Source organism: Natator depressus, chromosome 2 (assembly GCF_965152275.1).
Source record: "Natator depressus isolate rNatDep1 chromosome 2, rNatDep2.hap1, whole genome shotgun sequence".
NCBI classification, from domain to species: Eukaryota; Metazoa; Chordata; order Testudines; family Cheloniidae; genus Natator; species Natator depressus.
Genome location: NC_134235.1, coordinates 34,009,919 through 34,032,694, shown reverse-complemented (window position 1 = coordinate 34,032,694; position 22,776 = coordinate 34,009,919). Strand labels below are relative to the sequence as shown.

At 40.2% G+C, this 22,776-nt stretch overlaps 1 protein-coding gene across 6 annotated transcripts in view; it reads left to right on the top strand.

Moving 5' to 3' along the window:
• The window catches only part of ZFPM2 (zinc finger protein, FOG family member 2), a 439,542-nt gene that overhangs the window by 290,269 nt on the left and 126,497 nt on the right, over positions 1 to 22,776 (top strand). For all 6 annotated transcript variants that reach the window (XM_074943961.1, XM_074943962.1, XM_074943958.1 and 3 more), the window contains one exon: positions 20,905 to 21,016. In XM_074943961.1, coding sequence (XP_074800062.1) covers positions 20,905 to 21,016 — 112 coding nt within the window. The remainder of the gene's footprint in view (positions 1 to 20,904; positions 21,017 to 22,776) is intronic.

The window sequence follows — 22,776 nt, the reverse complement described above, 5'->3', positions numbered from 1 at the left end:
CATCAAAAAAACTAACAGAATGTTAGGAACCATTAGGAAAGGAATAGCTAATAAGACAGAAAATATCATAATGCCATTATATAAAGCCATGGTATGCCCACACCTTGAATACTTCATGCAGATCTGGTCACCCCATCTCAAAAAAGATACGTTAGAATTAGAACAAGTACAGAAAAGGACAGCAAAAATTATTAGGGGTATGGGCCTGTTTCCATATGAGGAGAGATTAAAAAGATTGGGACTGTTCAATTTAGAAAAGAGATGATTGAGGCAGAATATAATAAGAGTTCTATGAAATCATGAATAATGTGGAAAAAGTAAATAAGGAAGTGTTGTTTACCTCTTCATGTAACACAAGAACCAGGGGTCACCCAATGAAATTAACAGGCAGCAGATTTAAAATAGAAGGAAGTACTTCTTCACACAGTGCACAGTCAACTTGTTGCCAGGGGATGTTGTGAAGACCAAAAGTATAACTGGATTTAAAAAAGAATTAGGTAAGTTCAGGGAGGATAGGTCCATCAACGCTATTAGCCAAGATGGTCGGGTCCCTAAACCTTTGACCGCTAGAAGCTGACACTGGACATCAGGGGATGGATCATTCAATAAATTTCCCTGTTCTGTTCATTCCTTCTGAAGCATTCGGCAGCGGGCACTGTCAGAAGAGAGAATGCTGGGCTAGATGGACAGTTAGTCTGACCCAGTATGGCCATTCTGATGTTCTTGTTCAGGACCCATATAATTGTCTATTTTATTTCTTGAATCCTGTTAAAGTAGAGTCTGTTAGTACCGAACCTCCTGGGACAGAGAATTCCAAAAACTGATTAGGTTCTGAGGAAAACATCCCTCTGAATATTTAAACTATTTTCAAACAATTTGCTAAGTGTTGTCCATGTTTTTCTGTTGCTGCTTATTCCAAATAGACAGACTGATAGTTTGCTTGAAGACTTTAAAATATTTTTGTCTTCTGATTTATTGTTGTTTTCAAGTTAAAATTTGTTGCACAATATAAACATATTTTCCATTTTTAAACTCCTTTTAACTATAACAGGATTTGCCAATGTCAGAGTGGATTTTCCAAATAAAAGATGTTTTCTTGCAATAATATTTACCGGTATTTACAAAAAGTCTGTCACCCCCCACACCCTGGTTCATTGTGCTCAAAACCAAAAGCCTGAAAATGGCATTCCTATGCTACTTCTTTGTTTCCAGATGTTAAGATCTATTATGCATACTGTAGTGCATAATCATAATTATGCATTCATGATGATGTTTGTGCTGGCTTAACTCAGAAATAGTGTGAGAAAGCTAATCTCAAAGCTACAGGCTGCTTTCCTGCACTTTAGATTTTGATCTGAGCTGTTTGTTGAGTCTTACTGGAACCAGAACCTTATAACCACCAGTCCGAATGCTGGACTCTTTACTATTATCTCTAGTCCCAGTGAAGGACCTTCACCATTTCCTCAAAACTGTAACGCAAACTTGGTTAGTTATAGTTCTATGTTATATATCAAATATTTAATAGATTGCAGTAATTTAAATGAGAGAGCTATATCACACAGAGCTCTAAACATTCAAGTTACACATAATCAGTATCTTTTCTGCATCTCAGAGAAGCACATTTTCACTTTGTGTGGCGACAGTAAGGAGTACACATCCTTTAAACAGAACTGAAGAAAAATGACTTAATTAGATATATTCTCAAACTGAACAAAAAAAGTGAGCCAGTTTGCAAAACAGAGGTGCTAACTTTGGTCAGTCAGTTTTTGGCCTAAACCTTCTATAATCATAATAAACATATACTATAGTTATATTACCCATGATCCAGAGCTAAACAATTTGATAATCTTCATCAGTAATAAAGATCACAGAATTTTCAAAATTATTTTTTCTAGGATCCCAGTGCTAATCCACAAGAGTAATACAGTCACGTAATTATTCAAAATCTATACAGTGGACTGAGGAAGTGGAGAGAAGGATAGAAAACTGCTGCTATGATGTACTGTAATATACAGTGATGTATTAATTATAATGGCCAAATATTTTACTCTTTAAGTCAGTGGCAAATTTCCTTTTTATTTCAATGGGACCCAGATTTGCAGGTAATAACATGAACAAATGATGTGTATACCAGAGAAGTCTAATTGATTAAGGATGGGAAAATATGATGATCACATTTTATTTTGTCCATATAAGTGAATCTGCTTTCACTCAGAAAATAAAAAACTCTCTTTTGAATTGAACAGAATTTAGTTCAGAATTATATTTATTAATATCATTTATAATGAGATTTTACAAATATGCAAAACAGTTCATCTTAATAATAACTATAAATAGTAAAGCTTAAAATAACATTGAAAATCACTAATGGAAGATGGTTGCACTTCTTTTTTTCCATGAGCAGACAAGAATCATGCATAGTGTAACAGTGCAACTGCTAACAGCAGACTCACAGAAGATAATTTAAACTTATTTTTATGGACAGGAGGAGCTGATTTTCTAAAGCCATTCCTAAGGAGATTCTTCTTGGTTTTACATCGCCCCAAAAGGGTGTTTGAGTTCCTTCCACCTGCAGACATACACACTAAGTAAAGAATATATAAGGGCACACTTAGTAGTGGTGAAATTTTTATGCATGCAGATATGAGGGGGAAATTAGATTTTATTCCATAGCTATGTATTAAATGAATGTTAAAATACAGACATAATCAAATCTCCTCATATCCCATGACCACATGTGAAATAGTACATTGGAAGGTCAGAATACTTAGCAAAGTATACAGCCATTGAGACTCAGCAGATGTACAGATAGGTGCCCTAATCCAAAATACGCATTCATAAATATAGAAGAACAGAATTGAGCCTTAATTCTCTAAAGGATTGCAGCAACGTTGTGTGGTCCTTTCATCCAAATTAGAATGATTCATTATGTCTAGTTCATTAGCACAAAAAGGGTAGGTTTGGGCAATAAAATCTGCATTAGGATTTTCAAATATGTCAAGTGTAATCTTAAAATGAAATAAACTGTGGTGCTTTAACTAGCTTTAAATAATTAATCATATTTATAGAAGTCTGATTAGTGAATTATTTGTTAAACTTACACTGATATTTTAAATTACTATACTTGCTTTTAGTAAACATAACACCTGATTTTAAAAGAAATCTAGTACAAATATACATTCACTAATGGAAAAATATATTTAGGTAAAACCAGAGAAAATTCAGATATTCTATCCCTAATCCTATTCAACTGAAGTTAGTGGGAGTTTTGACATTGTATTTAGTGGGCACATTGTATTTCATCTGAGCAACACTGAAGCCTTGGTATTGCATCAGACATGGTGCAGAGCCTAAGGTCCAGAGCGTTACATAGTAATTTAGTCCTACCTAGACACAGAGGTCTAGTGCAATCCATATGTATTAAATATTTATTTTCTAAAGACTTCTTAATATGTTTTGAAAATGAAAATGGAATAGTCCTGCAATGACATATTGCTTTAAGCATTGCTCTACCTTATGTACAGAAAAAAATCCACCTTCTACTATTATTTGGTTACAATTAAAATTAAAAATTCAACTATTTTTCACTATTGCTAAAATCTGATCTTCTCCCATTCAGACTCTCCCATCCCAGAATGTATACAGTTTGCATGAAGTAACACAATGCTCTTAGGTTCAAACACAGTAATAATAATATATAATAATTGATAATAGTACTTACCTGGTGTTTTTACATGTTCAGATACAAATATTATCTAATTATGTGGAAGATAACTTTACCACATTCAGTGCCTGGTAATGGAATGCTTAATCTAGCTATATATATTTCATATTTTTAATAAATTTCTCAAAAATAAAATCTACAAAAACTGAGAAACTTAAAAGGGAGACTAAGAATACAGAAACAGTACTCCTTTTGGAGTAAAAAAGTGTACAACAGAAAAAGATATTCAAAAGTTACTACAAAACAGAAGGGTGAGAACTGCACCCTGTCATCCCAGTGCAATTATAAGAACAGGAGCAGCAATCGTGGATGGTGTCAGTGAGGATAGATGGACATTAGGAAGAGGCAATATTAACCCAAATGCTGCAAAAACACCTGTCATTATCTCCAAAAACAGTGAATGATTTCTTGAGAACAGAACATTTCAGATTGTCTATTACATTACAACCAACTCAGACGTGAATCATCTCTATTGAGTCTAATCCAAAGGTGGGTGTCAAGTTACTTGCAGGGAGTGACTATGAAAATCCCTGCATTTAGTCTCTGAACATGTCCACTGTGAACTAGATGTTTAAAGAAGCCAGAGTAGAAGCAGAATAAGTTGAGCACTCACGCAGTTAATAAAAAAGCTTTGTCTTCTGCTCTGGCAAACCTGAAAAGAGTTGAGGTATCTGCTGAAGTGGGTGATGTGACACTCCTCAAGGGTACCCAGTATTATAAGGCACCTCACCACAACCTTCCCTTAAAGTGAAGCAATTTTATCTCTGCCTGCTGTAGATCAGTTCCCTGAAACCACCAGCCTCTGGCAGTACAAGCGTTGCCTACCAGGCTCCCACAGGCCTTTCTCTTTCAGTACAATAGTGATAGGATGAGTACTCTGAGTACTCGGAGCGTTCCCTGCAGTGTCCAGCCCCTTATCCACTGAACTCTCACGGGCCTGCTCTTCTCAAAGGAACAGCTCACACCAGCTTTTAAGATTCAACTCAGGACCATTATATTGCTTAACACCACAGCACTTAGAGATATTTATACTGAACAGAAGAATAAGTTTACTTCCAAAAAATAGAGGTTCAGGTGACAGTAAGAATATTGGAAACAAATCTTTACATATGATACAAAATCATAACACACTTTCTAGAGACTAAAGTTAACGAAGAGATTAACCTCTTGTCTAAAGAAGCGTATCTCACCCAAAGTTCTCCAGCATTTTTAATCAACCGTGGTTGAGACATGTTTTTCATGAAGCAAAAACACTGTTATTTTACTTACTCGGTGAAGGGTGCCTGGGTGTTTTCTCTGCCCGCAAATATACTAAAGCAAACTTTTGAAGTGCTCATCAAGATAAGGTTCTTTCCCCCTGCTGTATTTCTCTTCTTATTTGTTTCTTTCTGAAATTGTTATAATCCTTCATTTGCGTTCAGTTCAGATTGGTGATGGGGCAATCAGTGTGAAAGAGACAATACTCAGTTTACATAGCAAAATATCTCTTGTTTGAGAGAAACCCTGTTTTTCACCTTTGCTGGCGATCAACTCTCATACACAGACATTAAGAACATATTCTCAGTGTATGTGCATAACTCCTTTCATAGTATTCATACATGATATTGATGACCAGTGTGACACGATTTGAGACCTCTTTCATTTGAGACTTTCATTCTAGACCTCTTTAGTGAACCTGAATGTACATACCAGAATCAGGAGATCCTGTAACCCCACTGCACCCCCTTATTAGTTGGCATTAAGAGGTTCTTGGGTCACAGGTAGATATATAGTAAAGTCTGAAAATATGTGGATAATAGGAATGCATTTCCAATTCTCAGGAAAGACAATACACCATAGCAATTAAGGTAATTCATTAGTGTACTAAAAGAAATGCCCAGATGACTCAGTGTGAATGTGTGCAAGCAGCTCTGTATTGTACTTTTTCTAATAGTACTGCACACAGTCTTATTTCATCTGTACTGGTGCATGCTTATCATCTCTAGAACAGTATTTTCACCAATGGTGTACATATTGTGAGAGATACAGTGAATGATGACAAGCAATCAAAAATATTCAGCTCCACAGTAAAATGAAAAGGCACACCAGAACAACAAAAAAGTTTTGCCAACTTCCACTATATTACCATGTGTCTCATGGCAATGGGTGTTTTTTTAAAATTCCAGCTCCAGAGTCATGTGGATATGTGAGAATTGCAAAGTTGTTATTGTTGTCTTGTTTTTTAAGTAAGCTTCTAACCCTCATGGTTGTAGAGAAAAAGCTTAAAAACATGACCCTAAGGTTCAAAAACCAGAAGGCAACTATAAAGAACCCAGAATTAATTGTTTTTGTAAAATCGCCCGATTTTAAGACAATTCCATTACTTTGGGGGCCTGACTCATGATTTTTGAATGCTTCGGTTGACAATACTGCATACATGTTCCACCATATTCACGTTATGAGAAGGACAGCCATATGACAAAAGAGTTCTACCTTACATTAATAACCAGTGCATCCCTTAGATGAGATCCTCACCCCTGTTCCAGCCACTTTATGCCAGGTAAAAGGACCAGAGTGTTGTAAAGGAGCTGTAAAGCCCCCAGTTCTGGCCGGGGCAGAATTGTTCTGATACAGGAATTGTGGAAGGCAGTTGTAAAGGTGCATTCTGAGGACCCCCTCACAAGCCCTGGCATGTCCGAGCAGGGCTGCCACACATAGCACTGTGGAGATTCCAGGAACCACTGTGGCTTATTGGTGGGGCTGGGAGGCTAAATTACATCAGGGTCACTCCAGCCCAGGGTCAGGAGGGTGCAAAGGTGGTCTACAAAACCACCTTAAATACCCTTCCCCATGGGTTGTGAATGTTGTGCTGTGCCTGTTGGAGTTTTACCCCCTAAATCTCACAAGGACCCAAACAGGCACCAATATCTGCTGCATTTTCATGTGCAGAGTGTGAAAGGTACAATATCTGCTGATTTTTAATGGCAACTACTGCATGGTACCTAAACAGCAGAGATCTGAGACTAGTTTTACATACTGACCTGAAAGGAATCAGTTCTGGCAAGGTAATGTTAGAAGGATTTCTCAATCTCTCTTGCATTTAGTTTGCAGTAGAGGTGCAACCTGACAGACATATTTATTGATGTTTGGAACGTATTTTGAAATCCTCAAATGGAAGGCTATATATGCAATGTAGAAATATAGTTAATGAATATTTTGGTGTGAGAATTTCTTTTGTGTGTTTCAGCATCCTGCAAGTATGTTGAAGTGTTTGTACAGTTTTGCCACTTGACAAGTAATGATCCCTCGGGGTAAAATGCAGGATTTCTCTGTTGCAGGGAATCCCAGCTGTCTTTTAGGATTCCATCTGTGTATACTCATTTTTGCTTTTGAAACTTTTAAAGCTTTGATTTGGCAACAGCGTCTGTGAGCACAGCCGATCCTCATTTGTATTGTCATGAAAAATTGTCATGTAACCTCTAAAGAGTCTCTCTCCTCAGACTGGAGGAATTCCAAATTAAATGGCAGCCAAATCGAGTATTTTTTGGGTCTCAGGATGATGCAAGATTTTTCAGGACCAGCAGGTTTTCAAATATTCATAGTGATGGCACCATGTTTTGTCAAGAGGGTGCATTACATGGGCTGTCCATGGCTCCACCTTCAATTTGTGGCCAGTGGTGGCAAACCTTCCTCCCCTTCGAGAAAGGCTGGGAGTTGACATGGGGGTGTCCTTCTCCCCGGTGCAGCTTCAACGTCCTGTGGCTAGTAACAGCAGCGATATCAGCAAGGGGCACCTCAGTGCTTACCCAAGCAGCCAAGGTATATCTGCTAATGTGATTGGGCAGTACCAGCTGCACTCTTCTGTTCTTTCTGCACACACACTCCTCTGCTGGAGTAATGTTTCCAAAGCTCCCTATGGTGGGTCTTGGAATTAGCCCACCAAAGAGATTCTGAGGACCCCATCATAAGCCCCCTCACAAGTGGGGTCACACCTCTCAGAGATATTATTCCAGGTAGTCTGCAGAGTCAGGCAGACATGACTGCATCAGTTACATTTAGGTCACCTTTTCCTCACGACCATGAGGTCTAGAAATTCTTTTCTTTGTAGTGAAATCTAAGATACTGATGTAATTACATGACTCCAGGACCTGTGACCATAGGCTAGGGACTGTCATGCCTGTTCCTTAAACTGTGCCTGTCAGCATGTAGCATGGAGCCATAACATTGCCTATACTCCAAATCTTGAGTGACAGGAAGGGAGTCTGTGTCTGCAAATCCAGACACAGATGTGTGTCTGGATTTGCACTCCACACTTGCACTCCACACTTGGCACTCCACGCTTCCACAGATGGAAGTGTGGAGTGCCACCTCCTGGCACGCTCATAAACCCCACAAATGCTCTGACCAGGAGTTCAGTTAGCAGTGAAATCTGTGAGTAGCTGAAGGCAAGTGGCTGCTGCCCACAACATGCTTCCCAATGCAAACCCATTCCCATTTCCACTGGGAAAGCTCCAGCTGAAGCCATGCTGCCAAGCAGCCATAGCGAAGTAGTGAAGGGGAGGGCATATTTCAATTTAAAGGCTATGGTCTTCCATGCAGTCAGCACTGGTCTTCAGTGAATCCCTTCAGATACATGCTTTTTGGAAACTGATCTCCATGGAGAAGGACTTTGCACCAGATAGCAGTATTCCAGGGAGTGTCCATTCTTCCTCACAAGAATAATTCACAAAGAAGAGCATGTCTATTTGTACACTGAGTTGTTGTGAGGTGGCTGTCTGAATTCAATCTATGTAATTTTTAAGAGCTAATGATTTCATAGTAGATTTACTGATGAGGAATTGGAGTGGGATAGTTGCAACATGTCCTTGGTAGTACAGTATAGAGCTCTAACTATGGGGAGCTGAAGTGATATGGTAAAATCACCAATGTTGCTGGAATAAGTATCAATCTATTAGGGATCTCTTAGAACTATTTAAATCTATCCTTTTACTGCCTGGAGGATGGTATGAGATGATGGTATGAGATGATCCCTTCCAGCTGAAACGATTTGATGAGTTTATATGCCTTTGCTTTTTATACTTTACTTTGCTGGGTACAGTGACTTACTAAAGGTGACTTTAGTGTCACTGGGCGGGGGAGGAGTTCTGCAGGGTCAGAGTGTCAGTGATACACCATCCTGGTGGCTATCAGATTGAATTTGAATTGAATTTTGAAGTAGAAACACATATGTATTTATTAACTGACATTTTAACAGACCTGAGTTCATATCTGGAGGCACCTGAGGGATATTTACAGCTCTTCTTTCAGTACAGTGTTGTTTGTAATTGTCTGTAGAAAGTACTGTGCTGAGGGGCATCAGAACTTTCTCTTGGGCCAAGAAGATTCTGTAGAAAGAATTACCTTCCTTATTACCATTTATGGGAACCCAAAATCTCCAGGAGATTTACTATGGTTGCCATTACAAATTTGGTTTGATTTGATTTTTAGCAAAATATAACAGAAATCTGTTTGGGTTGGAGCAGAAGAGAACTAGAAATGAGGCCCCTAATCCTCTGCTGTTCTTAGCATGTTCCACAATTTGGTGAGGATGCTTTAAAGAGGTCTAGCCTTTTTAAGGTATTTTTGACACTGCAGAGCCCTGTAGTGAATGCGGAAAATAAAATAAACGTTAGCAATATAGTCAGGGCCGGCTCCAGCATTTTTGCCGCCCCAAGCAGCAAAAAAAAAAAAAAAAAAAAAAAACCTTGCTGCCCAACACGGAGGCGGAGTGATAGTGCGGCTGCCGAATTCCCCCTGCCACCGAGTGCAGATTGCCGCCCCAGAGCCCGATGTCCTGCCGCCTCTGTACATTTGCTTTGTTCGCTGGTGCCTGGAGCCGGCCCTGGATATAGTGGCATTTCAGTGAACAGTACATCCTCTCAGATAATGCTGAACACCCTTTAGAAGGGCATTCCCAGGACATTGCCATCATGTTATACTGACTTACTAGACATTAACTTCACTATCTTTTATTTCCTTTCACACAGCTTCTCATAAAACAGTTAGTAATGATTAACCTCCCTTTTCCTGATACCAGAACTTCCTGGATTCCATACTGCATGCTTATGACAAAATGTCTTTTGACTTAGGTTTCTTCAAATTTCTGCCATGCTGCACACATCCATTGTTAGAAATCTTTGTGAGCTAAATGCAAGAAAGAATCTATCTAACATTACCTTGCCAGCACTGATTCCTTTTAGGTTGGAATGTAAAACTATTCTCAGATCTCTGTGCCGGGTATTTTTATCTCCATTAACCTCTTGACTCAAGTATAAACATTTATTGAGGGTTACCGCCCCTTGTTTGTCCAGTTACTTCAAAAGGTTAGTGAAAAGTGGATGTCTGCTTGACCTCTTTTATCCTCATTAGCTGATTCTAATTGTTCCCTAAGAGATCAAACTTTTGATCCTGTTTGTCCTTGTCAAATTTGTCTGGTTGTGGTTTGTATGAATATGAGACCTTTAGCTGAAATAGCTTTCTCAGATACAAAGTATTCAAGAACCTTTGCTTCTATATAGAATGAATAGTAAACAATATTTCCGTTCTGTGATACTCCATCTTTATGGAAACTCAAGATTCCCATTGTATGGTCAATTTGGGTTTAAGGCATGTTGAGGAATCCCTGTTTATGTTCCTTTGGATGTAGATAGAATGACCATGTAAGCTTCTCGAATAATTTATACTACAATTCTTTTTTGCAGGGGAAATAATGTTTAATTTGATTGTTGAGGTCTTTTTCAGCAGTCCTACACATTTATCCTACTGTTATGAAATGTATGTGGAACAGACTACATTTGGGTTTATTCAGAGACTCTGAGCCAGTGCAGTCAATTTTTATTTAATTCATTTATTTCTATAGATTTATAACAACAGAAAAAGGCACCTCTCCCAGACTATAGACACCCTTTAAAAATATTGAGTTAAAAACTCAATTTGTAACATAAAGGGAAATCCAACAGCAAAGTTCTTCATATACCAGCAATGATGTGCTAAAACCTTACAGTAAAAAGATTAAAGAATGTTCCTCTTTCCTCTGGTATTACCCCAGTCAGTACTCGGCTCCCCAGAAGTTCAAGCAACAGTGATCTTTGTAGTATAACCTGAAAGTCAACACATTCTGATTATTTTGGTGCAAGGAGGATCAAGTTCCAAACTTGAAGAGCCCTCATGGAGAACACCTTGCCCTGCCAGCAGTTCCTTCTGCTTTAAACCAAGAGACCCCCAGTGTGGCAAAGGCAGAGAAGTGGTCTCTCAAATAGACAGGTTCCAGGCCATTTAGAGCTCCATAGGTCACAACCAAAAACTTAAACTCCACCTAGTAGCCTATAGGCATTTAGTGCAGATTCCAAAAGCATTGGTGTAACACGCTCAAGGTGAGATATCCTGCTTTACAAGTGGGTGGCTTCAGCTTTCAAACTGATTTAAAATGTAGCCTTAGGTATAGCACATTGCAGTAGTCTAAGCTTGAGGTGATAAAGGCATGATTGATTTAACCAAAGCTTCTTGTTATCTTGGACTCTGGTCTTTTACTTTTAACCATTTTAGGAAAAAGAACCTTTTTGAAAAGGTAAACATGTTTCAATTCTTACAGAGCAATAGGCTACAACAAGGTCGTATACTCTGTGTTATTGTGAGCATCTTATGTGCATTGTGAATTTGATAACCTTTTAGTGCCAGCCCCCTAAAAAATACTACAGTGGCTCAGGATGAACATGAACATGTGGCCACCTCTTATGGCTATTATACGGTACTAAAGAATACAGTAATAAAGAATTTCTTCAGAGAGAAGTTATACCTCTCCCTTACCTCTCCCAAGCTTTATAGGTGGTTGGGGACTTGTGAAGTTTCACTTTCAAATAAAAAGAAGTTAATTTACATATCTGTATAGCTTGGCTCAGAGTTAGGACAGGAACATGGCAAATTCCTTTAGGTTTGCCCACCGATTCTTCTCAAGTGGCAGAACTTTAAAGAGAAACACCCTGTTTCCTCTCCAGCCCAGCTGTGGTACTCAGCAACCATTCACAGACAGCTCAACCGATTTCAAGCTTTACTTAAACAGCTCACCTGGGAGTTATTTTAATGCTTCCAGTTCAGTTTCTTAAGCTCAAGAAAACCTTTAAGCAATAAAGTGCCATTGCTGACTGCAAAGTAGACTCCGATCTGACTAATGGCTTTCAGTGTATGCTGGGGTGCATGGATACAGTATAGGAGCAGATTAGGCACCAGCCTTAGTACTATGTCTTTTGTTCTCGCAGATACTGTTACTAGCCTGGGATTGGGCTTCTAGCTAGCCAGAGGAAGAATCACTCTATGATTAAAGCACAAGAGAGAGGGTTGGGTTCAATTCCCAGCTCTGTTATAGATTTCCTGTGTGGTGATGGGCACATCACATAAGTTGAATGTGTGTCTTTTCTCCCTCTGTAAAAACCCAGAAATGTGGGGCTGTAAGGAACCTCCAGAGGTCATCTATTCCAGGCACCCATGCTGAGGCAGGGCCGAGTATACCTAGTCCATCCCTGTTTGTCCAGTCTGTTCTCAAAAACCTCCGATGACTGGGATTCCATAACCACACTTGGAAGCCTATTCTAGTGCTTACCTCTCCTTATAGTTAGAAAGCTTGTCCTAATATCTAACTGAATCTCTATTGCTGCAGACTGAACCCATTGATTCTTGTCCTACCTTCAGTGGACATGGAGAACAATTGATCACTGTCCTCTTTATAACAACCCTTAACATATTTGAAGACTGTTATCAGATTCCCCCTAATTTTTCTTTTTTTCAAGACAAAACATGCCCAGTTTTTTTAACCTTTCCTCATGGGTCAGGTTTTCTAAACGTTTTATAATTTTTCTTCTCCTCTGGACTCTCACCAGTTTGTCCACATCATTCTTAAAGTGTGGTGCCCAGAACTGGACACAGTACTTCAGCTGAGGTCTCACCAGTGCCGAATAGAGCAGGACAATTACCTCCCGTGTCTGACATACAACACTCCTGTTAATACACCCCAGAACGATATTAGCCAACTGCATCACATTTTTTAATCATATTCAGTTTGTGATCCACTCTAACTCCAGATCTTTTTCGCTAATACTACTGCCTAACTAATGATTCCCCACTTTGTAATTGTGCATTTGATTTTTCCTTCCTAAGTCTAGTACATTGCACTTGTCTTTATTGAATTTCATCTTGCTGATTTCAGACCAGGTCATCAATTTGTCAAGGTGATTTTGAATTCTAATCCTATCCTGCAAAGGACTAACACTCCCTCCCAGCATGGGATCATCTGCAAATTTTATAAGCATACTGTTCACTCCATCAATGGAAATACTGAACAGGACAGACCCAGGACAGACCCCAGCAGAACCTCACTAGATATGTTCCCCCAGTTTGACAGCAAACAATTAATAACTACGCTTTCAGTTTGGTTTTTCAACAAGTTTTGCATCCACCTTATAGTAATTTCATCTAGACCACATTTCCCTAGTTCATTTATGGAATGAACCTTACCAAAATCAAGATATCACAGCTACAGCTTCCCGCCCCCTTCACAAGGCCAGTAAATGGGGTTATAGTACTTCCTTTCTCTCACCCTTCACCTGTCTTGTCTATTTAAATTATAAACTGTTGGGGGCAGGAATTGTCTCTTGCTATGCCAAGCACAAATAGGCCCTGATATTGATTGGGGCCTCTAGGCACAACTTTAATGCAAATAATAATAACAGCCACTTGAGGCACAACAGAAAGTGTAGGTGAGGAGGAAAGGAACGAAAGGTCAGATGTCTGAGAAGAGAAAAGCCAGGAGAGTTGTGGAAGTGGAAGCTGGGGAACTTGGAGAACAGTAAATGTGTGTCCTTTTCCGCACGTACTGAATAAGAGAAGCCTTCTTTTTGTTTAAACTTGGACTGTAGCTTAAAATAGGCCTTTCATTTATTTGTCTGTTTAATGTATTATCTACTTGGCAAGGACTATTGCCTGAATAGATTTATTCTACCTTTTGATTACTTCTGGGGCAACCCGAGACCATGAATAAGTGTGCAAACAACAATGTGAACTTAAACCAGGAGTTGATTCTACGAGCTGCTGAGCATACTCAGTTCCCATTGACTGCAATGGAAATGGAAGGTACTCAGCACCTTGTAGGAACAGGCCCTAACTCACAAAACCTCCTTCTCATGGCTGTGCAATCACGGCCATCCCAGGCTGACTTTGCTGCTAAAGCTTGCAGTGATTTTAAACACATACGGGCATGATTCTTATGTATGCAAAGAGCATTTTTCATCGCCACAGCAGTGTAAAGCTATTTTAGTGTGAAAGAAAATCAGGCTCATATTTGTTTACAATAGTAGAGGGAAGGGGTTAATGATTTGATTGTCTTTCCTTCTTTCTTCTGTGGTTTCTTCCATGCAGTTCTCATTTATATAATGTCTATTTGCAGGATCGTTATGTAAATGGCATGCTCTGATTACATAACTGGTGTTGTCATACATATGGCTTGTTAGTGATTTAAATAAGGGCATAACATAATCAAAAAATCTCAACTAGTCAAACCAAATCATTGCTTTAAATCCATATTCCAAATCTATGTAATGAAGATAAAATTTGCATCACAGTTCCCCACATAAGGTACATACTAGCCACAACTTCTGCATTTGTATATCTTAGTTTTGCAGGACTAGAAACAATTCTTAAAAGTCAGCCACATTGTTTCTATTTATAATCCTACCACATTTAATGTATTTGTTGTCACTAGTTTTCTTTAGGTCACTTCTAGAAACATTTCTTTCTATTTGTTTCCCTCCGTATTTGTATTTGTTCCGGTTGTTAGTCTGGACAAGCAAATAATGTAATATAGCACACATGGAAAAAGTAAAAACCTATGGATGAACATTGACATAGAGAATATGAAAGATAAAATACACATAAACAAAAGAATATTAGATTAAGTACAAGAGTTCTGTACAGTGATACAATCAAAGCCAACCAAAGAAGGTCAAAAAATATTATGAGAGAGACAAGATCACTGCGGACTACGTGGCTCTGGGAAGAAGGATAAAGGAGTTTGAGGCGCAAGTGGTGTTCTCGTCCATCCTCCCCGTGGAAGGAAAAGGCCGGGGCAGGGACCGTCGAATCATGGAAGTCAACGAATGGCTACGCAGGTGGTGTCGGAGAGAAGGCTTTGGATTCTTTGACCATGGGATGGTGTTCCATGAAGGAGGAGTGCTGGGCAGAGACGGGCTCCATCTTACGAAGAGAGGGAAGAGCATCTTTGCGAGCAGGCTGGCTAACCTAGTAAGGAGGGCTTTAAACTAGGTTCACCGGGGGAAGGAGACCAAAGCCCTGAGGTAAGTGGGAAAACGGGATACCGGGAGGAAGGACAGGCAGGAACGTCTGTGAGGGGAGGGCTCCTGCCTCATACTGAGAATGAGGGGCGATCAGCAGGTTCTCTCAAGTGCTTATATACGAATGCACAAAGCCTTGGAAACAAGCAGGGAGAACTGGAGGTCCTGGTGATGTCAGGGAATTATGACGTGATTGGAATAACAGAGACTTGGTGGGATAACTCACATGACTGGAGTACTGTCATGGATGGTTATAAACTGCTCAGGAAGGACAGGCAGGGCAGAAAAGGTGGGGGAGTAGCACTGTATGTAAGGGAGCAGTATGACTGCTCAGAGCTCCGGTACGAAACTGCAGAAAAACCTGAGTGTCTCTGGATTAAGTTTAGAAGTGTGAGCAACAAGAGTGATGTAGTGGTGGGAGTCTGCTATAGACCACCGGATCAGGGGGATGAGGTGGATGAGGCTTTCTTCCAGCAACTCGCAGAAGCTACTAGATCGCACGCCCTGGTTCTCATGGGTGACTTTAATTTTCCTGATATTTGCTGGGAGAGCAATACAGTGGTGCATAGACAATCCAGGAAGTTTTTGGAAAGCGTAGGGGACAATTTCCTGGTGCAAGTGCTAGACGAGCCAACTGGGGGGGAGCTTTTCTTGACCTCCTGCTCACAAACAGAGAAGAATTAGTGGGGGAAGCAAAAGTGGATGGGAATCTGGGAGGCAGTGACCATGAGATGGTCGAGTTCAGGATCCTGACACAGGGAAGAAAGGTAAACAGCAGGATACGGACCCTGGACTTCAGGAAAGCAGACTTTGACTCCCTCAGGGAGCGGATGGGTAAGATCCCCTGGGGGACTAACATGAAGGGGAAAGGAGTCCAGGAGAGCTGGCTGTATTTCAAGGAATCCCTGTTGAGGTTACAGGGACAAACCATCCCGATGAGTCGAAAGAATAGTAAATATGGCAGGCGACCAGCTTGGCTTAATGGTGAAATCCTAGCGGATCTTAAACATAAAAAAGAAGCTTACAAGAAGTGGAAGGTTGGACATATGACCAGGGAAGAGTATAAAAATATTGCTCGGGCATGTAGGAATGAAATCAGGAGGGCCAAATCGCACCTGGAGCTGCAGCTAGCAAGAGATGTCAAGAGTAACAAGAAGGGTTTCTTCAGGTATGTTGGCAACAAGAAGAAAGCCAAGGAAAGTGTGGGCCCCTTACTGAATGAGGGAGGCAACCTAGTGACAGAGGATGTGGAAAAAGCTAATGTGCTCAATGCTTTTTTTGCCTCTGTCTTCACTAACAAGGACAGCTCCCAGACTGCTGCGCTGGGCATCGCAACATGGGGAGTAGATGGCCAGCCCTCTGTGGAGAAAGAGGTGGTTAGGGACTATTTAGAAAAGCTGGATGTGCACAAGTCCATGGGGCCGAACGAGTTGCATCCGAGAGTGCTAAAGGAATTGGCGGATGTGATTGCAGAGCCATTGGCCATTATCTTTGAAAACTCGTGGCGAACGGGGGAAGTCCCAGATGACTGGAAAAAGGCTAATGTAGTGCCAATCTTTAAAAAAGGGAAGAAGGAGGATCCTGGGAACTACAGGCCGGTCAGCCTCACCTCAGTCCCCGGAAAAATCATGGAGCAGGTCCTCAAGGAATCAATCCTGAAGCACTTAGACGAGAATAAAGTGATCAGGAACAGTCAGCATGGATTCACCAAGGGAAGGTCATGCCTGACTAATCTAATCGCCTTCTATGATGAGATTACTGATTCTGTGGATGAAGGGAAAGCAGTGGATGTATTGTTTCTTGACTTTAGCAAAGCTTTTGACACTGTCTCCCACAGTATTCTTGTCAGCAAGTTAAAGAAGTATGGGCTGGATGAATGTACTATAAGGTGGGTAGAAAGTTGGCTAGATTGTCGGGCTCAACAGGTAGTGATCAATGGCTCCATGTCTAGTTGGCAGCCGGTGTCAAGTGGAGTGCCCCAGGGGTCGGTCCTGGGGCCGGTTTTGTTCAATATCTTCATAAATGATCTGGAGGATGGTGTGGATTGCACTCTTAGCAAATTTGCGGATGATACTAAACTGGGAGGAGTGGTAGATACGTTGGAGGGCAGAGATAGGATACAGAGGGACCTGGACAAATTGGAGGATTGGGCCAAAAGAAACCTGATGAGGTTCAATAAGGATAAATGCAGGGTCCTGCACTTAGGACGGAAGAACCCAATGCACAGCTACAGACTAGGGACCGAATGGCTAGGCAGCAGTTTTGCGGAAAAGGACCTAGGGGTTACAGTGGACGAGAAGCTGGATATGAGTCAGCAGTGTGCCCTTGTTGCCAAGAAGGCCAATGGCATTTTGGGATGTATAAGTAGGGGCATAGCGAGCAGATCGAGGGACGTGATCGTTCCCCTCTATTCGACATTGGTGAGGCCTCATCTGGAGTACTGTGTCCAGTTTTGGGCCCCACACTACAAGAAGGATGTGGATAAATTGGAGAGAGTCCAGCGAAGGGCAACAAAAATGATTAGGGGTCTGGAACACATGACTTATGAGGAGAGGCTGAGGGAACTGGGATTGTTTAGTCTGCAGAAGAGAAGAATGAGGGGGGATTTGATAGCTGCTTTCAACTACCTGAGAGGTGGTTCCAAAGAGGATGGTTCTAGACTATTCTCAGTGGTAGAAGATGACAGGACAAGGAGTAATGGTCTCAAGTTGCAGTTGGGGAGATTTCGGTTGGATATTAGGAAAAACTTTTTCACTAGGAGGGTGGTGAAACACTGGAATGCGTTACCTAGGGAGGTGGTAGAATCTCCTTCCTTAGAAGTTTTTAAGGTCAGGCTTGACAAAGCCCTGGCTGGGATGATTTAATTGGGGATTGGTCCTGCTTTGAGCAGGGGGTTGGACTAGATGACCTCCTGAGGTCCCTTCCAACCCTGATATTCTATGATTCTATGATTCTAAGATGGATGAGGTAATATCATTTATTGAACCAACTTATGTTGGTGGAAGAGCCAAGCTTTTGAGTTACACCGCAGAGCTCTTCTTCAGGTCTGGAAGAGGTACTCAGGGTATGTCTGCGCAGCAAAGAAAAACCTACGGCTGGCCGGTACCAGCCAACTTGAGCTCAGGTAGGGTGACCAGATAGCAAGTGTGAAAAATCAGACAGGGTGTGGGGGGTAATAGGTGCCTATATAAGACAAAGCCCAGAATATCAGGATTGTCCCTATAAAATCGGGAAATCTGGTCACCCTAGGCTCAGGAGGCTCAGGCTGCAGGTCTGTTTCACTGGTGTGTAGACTTCTTGGATCAGGCTGGAGCCTGAGCTCTGAGACCCTCCTACCATGCAGTGTCCTAGAGCCCAAGGTATATAGAGTCATAGACTTTAAGTTCAGAAGGGACCATTATGATCGTTTAGTCTGACCTCCTGCACAACGCAGGCCACAGAATCTCACCCACCCACTCCTGTAGCAAACCCCTAACCTATGTCTGAGCTATTGAAGTCCTCAAATCGTGCTTTAAAGACTTCAAGGTGCAGAGAATCCTCCAGCAAGTGACCCATGCCCCACGCTGCAGAGGAAGGCAAAAACCCCCCAGGGCCTCTGCCAATCTGCCCTGGAGGAAAATTCGTTCCCGACCCCAAATATGGCGATCAGCTAAACCCTGAGCATGTGGGCAAGACTCACCAGCCAGACACCCAGGAAAGAATTCTCTGTAGTAACTCAGATCCCACCCCATCTAACATCCCATCACAGGCCATTGGGCATATCTACCGTTAATAGTTGAAGATCAATTAATTGCCAAAATTAGGCTATCCCATCATATCATCCCTTCCATAAACTTATCAAGCTTAGTCTTGAAGCCAGATATATCTTTTGCCCCCATTGCTTCCCTTGGAAGGCTGTTCCAGAACTTCACTCCTCTGATGGTTAGAAACCTTTGTCTAATTTAGACATGCCTTCAGAGTGTCACAGCTAAATACAAGGTGGGATAGATTGCTAAGCATAAAGGGTTAACACATATTGCGGGAGACCAAATTAAAATGAAGTGGGAAATTAGGACATCTGCAGTCAGAGGACAAAGGAGGGTTAGCAGGTTACAAATTGTTGTATTGAGTCTTACAACCAGTGTCTCTGCTGAGCCCATGTTTTTTCGTGTCTAGCAGCCCATTAGGAATTTAAGTTCCCAGATTTTGACGGTGTTGTGCAAGTTTACTTTGAGGATGAGGACTACGAGATGAGATATGGAGTGATTGCTTTCTGAAAAGTGTTCACTCACAGGTGATAGTGTTTTTGTCTTTTATCATATTTCTGTGTGAGTTCATTCAAGAGCGTTGTGATTGTCAGATATCACCCACGTTGTTTTTGGGGTATTTGGTGCACTGGATGAGGTACACCACGTGTTGTGAGAGGCAAGTGCAAGACCCATGGCTCTTGAAAGGTGTGTTGTGGGGGATATTGATCATCATAGCAGTGGCAATATGTCTTCAATAAAAAGTATTATGATATTCAGTATGGATTCATATAAGATAAAATAATATTTCCTTATGTAAATAAAATCCTTTATAATCTTCTCATTTTATTTGCAAGTAGCCTGCACCCATATATTGTACATACAATAGTTCAATTGTACCTCTTAAAATAGTTCAGTAAATTTCTATAATACTCAATAAACATCAATGCATCTGGAATCTCCATGCCATCACATGGTTTTCCAGCTCCTTAGATATTTGAAATCACTGGAAAATCTCAAGTGAACCATTACTGGCACTAACTGGAGAATTAGTGATAGCAGAGAAAATATGAGAAATTCTCCCAGAAAGGGTTGGAGTCTCTTGGACAGAATTACATCTAGATGAAAAAATTTCAGTTAAAAATTACCTTGAGACCCTTTTATTGTACTCTATACTCTGTTGTGGTTTCATAATGTTTGATATACAGGACAAGCACTCTGAATGATAAAAGTCTAAGCGGTGTTTCACTACCACTCAATGAAAGGACACTCATGATAAGGCTTACTAAATTCAAGATCAGTCAGTTTTTTGCTGTTAGATTTATGAAAAGAGTTAAGCGCAAATAATGTGGGTACTTGTGCTGTACTTTCTTAAATCCCAAACCCTATAAGTATAAAATCTAAAATGTACACTGGATATATTTTTGCTAAAACTATCAGTGTGTGTCTTCTCTGTGCCTTTCAGAACTGGGGATATCATGCTTTAATTCCTCTGATTTGAATTCATTCACACTACCTCTTTCACAGACTTTTGGAGACCCTGTGTAGTGAATCATTAGCATGATTATTATTTCAGCCATAGTAAAATTGCACATCAACACTTAGCAAATGGGGGGAAATTGCATTATCCAATTGGAATAATTTCCTACTATAATATAAATGTTACCCAGGCCATGTCTTTGAAATGGATACTGATTCTTTAAATTCTTTCCTGTCTGTTTCAGGAAATAGTGAGATCCTGTTGATAATGAAGTACAATGTGTCTAAAGTTCACTTCTAAATACTTGGCTCTTTGCTGTAAAAGTCATCTGCATTCCCTTTATAATTCTGAACCACCAGAGATCTGCCTAATCTTGGAGATCTGATCCAATATCATTCAGAAAAATCCTTGATAATAATTCCACCATTCAGATCAGTGAAAACACTAAAGCCTTACTGCTTGTATCTTCTTAAAAATATCCTGAGGCTGGGGAATAAGACCTTGGCTTATGAGTTTGGAGATTTAGCTGTTTGCAAATAAAATGATTATTACTATTATTATTCAAGTTCTTAATCAACACAAGCAAATGGCATCTATTTGTTATCATCCTTTCTACAGAAGACAAAGGCTCCAGTCCCTATGGTGCTGACTGCTGGCCCCAAGTGGTTGCTGGATGTGACTTGGCAAGGAGTAGAAGACAACAAAAACAACTGCATCGTGTACAGCAAAGGTAAACACAAGCTGATTTTCTTCTGCTTTCTTTGCAAGGAATTAATGACAGCATGGAAACATACCCATTGCATAAGAGAAAGCAAATTGGAGCAGTGTATTTTTCCCTTGCCTTGTATATAAGTATTTCTTATTCCCCTACTTCACATCTTAAATAACATTATTTTGCTATCTTTTAATAATAAAACCACCATGTTCTGTCTAATATATTAAATGCTTTTGAAGCAGAGAGGCACCACTACTCAGGTAGATGCCAGATATAAAATATCATGCTCATTTCACCCTCAGAGTCAAGGCCTCATGGGAAATATTAGATCCATATTGTGTGTATACTCTCTAAGTGAGTTCTCCCTGGCTTTTTTACATATCAGTTTGCATTGCTCCATGGCATATTATACTGCAGACTGTTACGTGAAATCTTGCATGCAGTGTAGAAGTAGCTGTGTGAGTCCCAGGATATTAGAGAGACAAGGTAGGTGAGGTAATACCATTTAATGAACCAACTTCTGTTGGTGAAAGAGACAAGCTTTTGAGCCACACACAGCTCTTCTTTAGGTCTGGGAAAGGTCTTGAATAAGAGCTCTGTGTGTCTTGAAAGCTTGCCTCTCCCATCAACAGAAGTTGGTCCAATAAAAGATTTTACCTCACCCACCTTGTCACATGACTCGTGGTTGATTAGAAAAGTTTGGACTTCATTGAAACCGTTACATGGATTAAGAATTCATGTCTGCATGATAATAGAAAATAACAGCAGCTAGCTTGCAGGCTCATTCCCTTTGACATTCCAGAGTGTGACATGAAAATATGTTGAAGTTATTTTTGGTAAATTTTCTGTGCAAAGATAGAGTATCATGACGTCATATTGTAATGCGTGGATGAAATGCATACCACTGCCCCCTTCGGGATGGAATGTCAGGCCTGCTCAAGTGAGTGTGACTGCTTTGCAGCCGCACAAAAATTATATAAGTAGGCTTGGCAGAATTCATCATATATATATATAAATAATTTCAACAGATAAATCAATGTTTATTTTTAAGCATTTTTTCTATTTTATCAATTACATTTTCACAGTTGTGCAAAATAATGGGGTTTAAGCATTTTCCCCCCCATTTTTATCAATTTAAATGTTTGTAGTTGTGGGAAATCAATGGGGGGATCAGACAATAATAATTTAATGACAGTAGTTGTTAAGATTCAAAAAGTTAAAGCTTTATAACTGCTAAAGCACAACAAAAACCATAAACTGTCAACATCATATGTCAAAATATGCAAAGTAAATATATTGAAATCAACCTGTAATAAGTTCTCAAGAGCATTTTTCTTACTTTGCCTATATGTACATTTCAGTTACTATTGATGGAGTTATCTTTTAGTTGGTTTGTGTGTGTACAGTGAAATCAGTATTTACTGACACTTACCAATAAAAATCTAATCCTGCCAAGCCTAGATACAAATCTAATTATTCCCATACTTAATTTCTATTTTAGCTCAAGATGTAAAGACTTTTGGATCAAAAGGCTCTGAGTACAATCCACAACGCCAGGTGTGTGGTATAGTCAGCAACCATGTACATGATGTCTCCATGTTTAACCATGGATACGTTACAGTATTATAGGAAAGCAGTACATGGCATGGGAATAGCCCATCAGCTGTTGCTGGTTTTGGCTTTCCCAGGCAAGATCTGGTTGCAAAGCTATGATTCTCTATCCTTGTGTTCAATTTCCCAATCTCAGTGCTTTGTGAATACTTCAGAACTTGTTC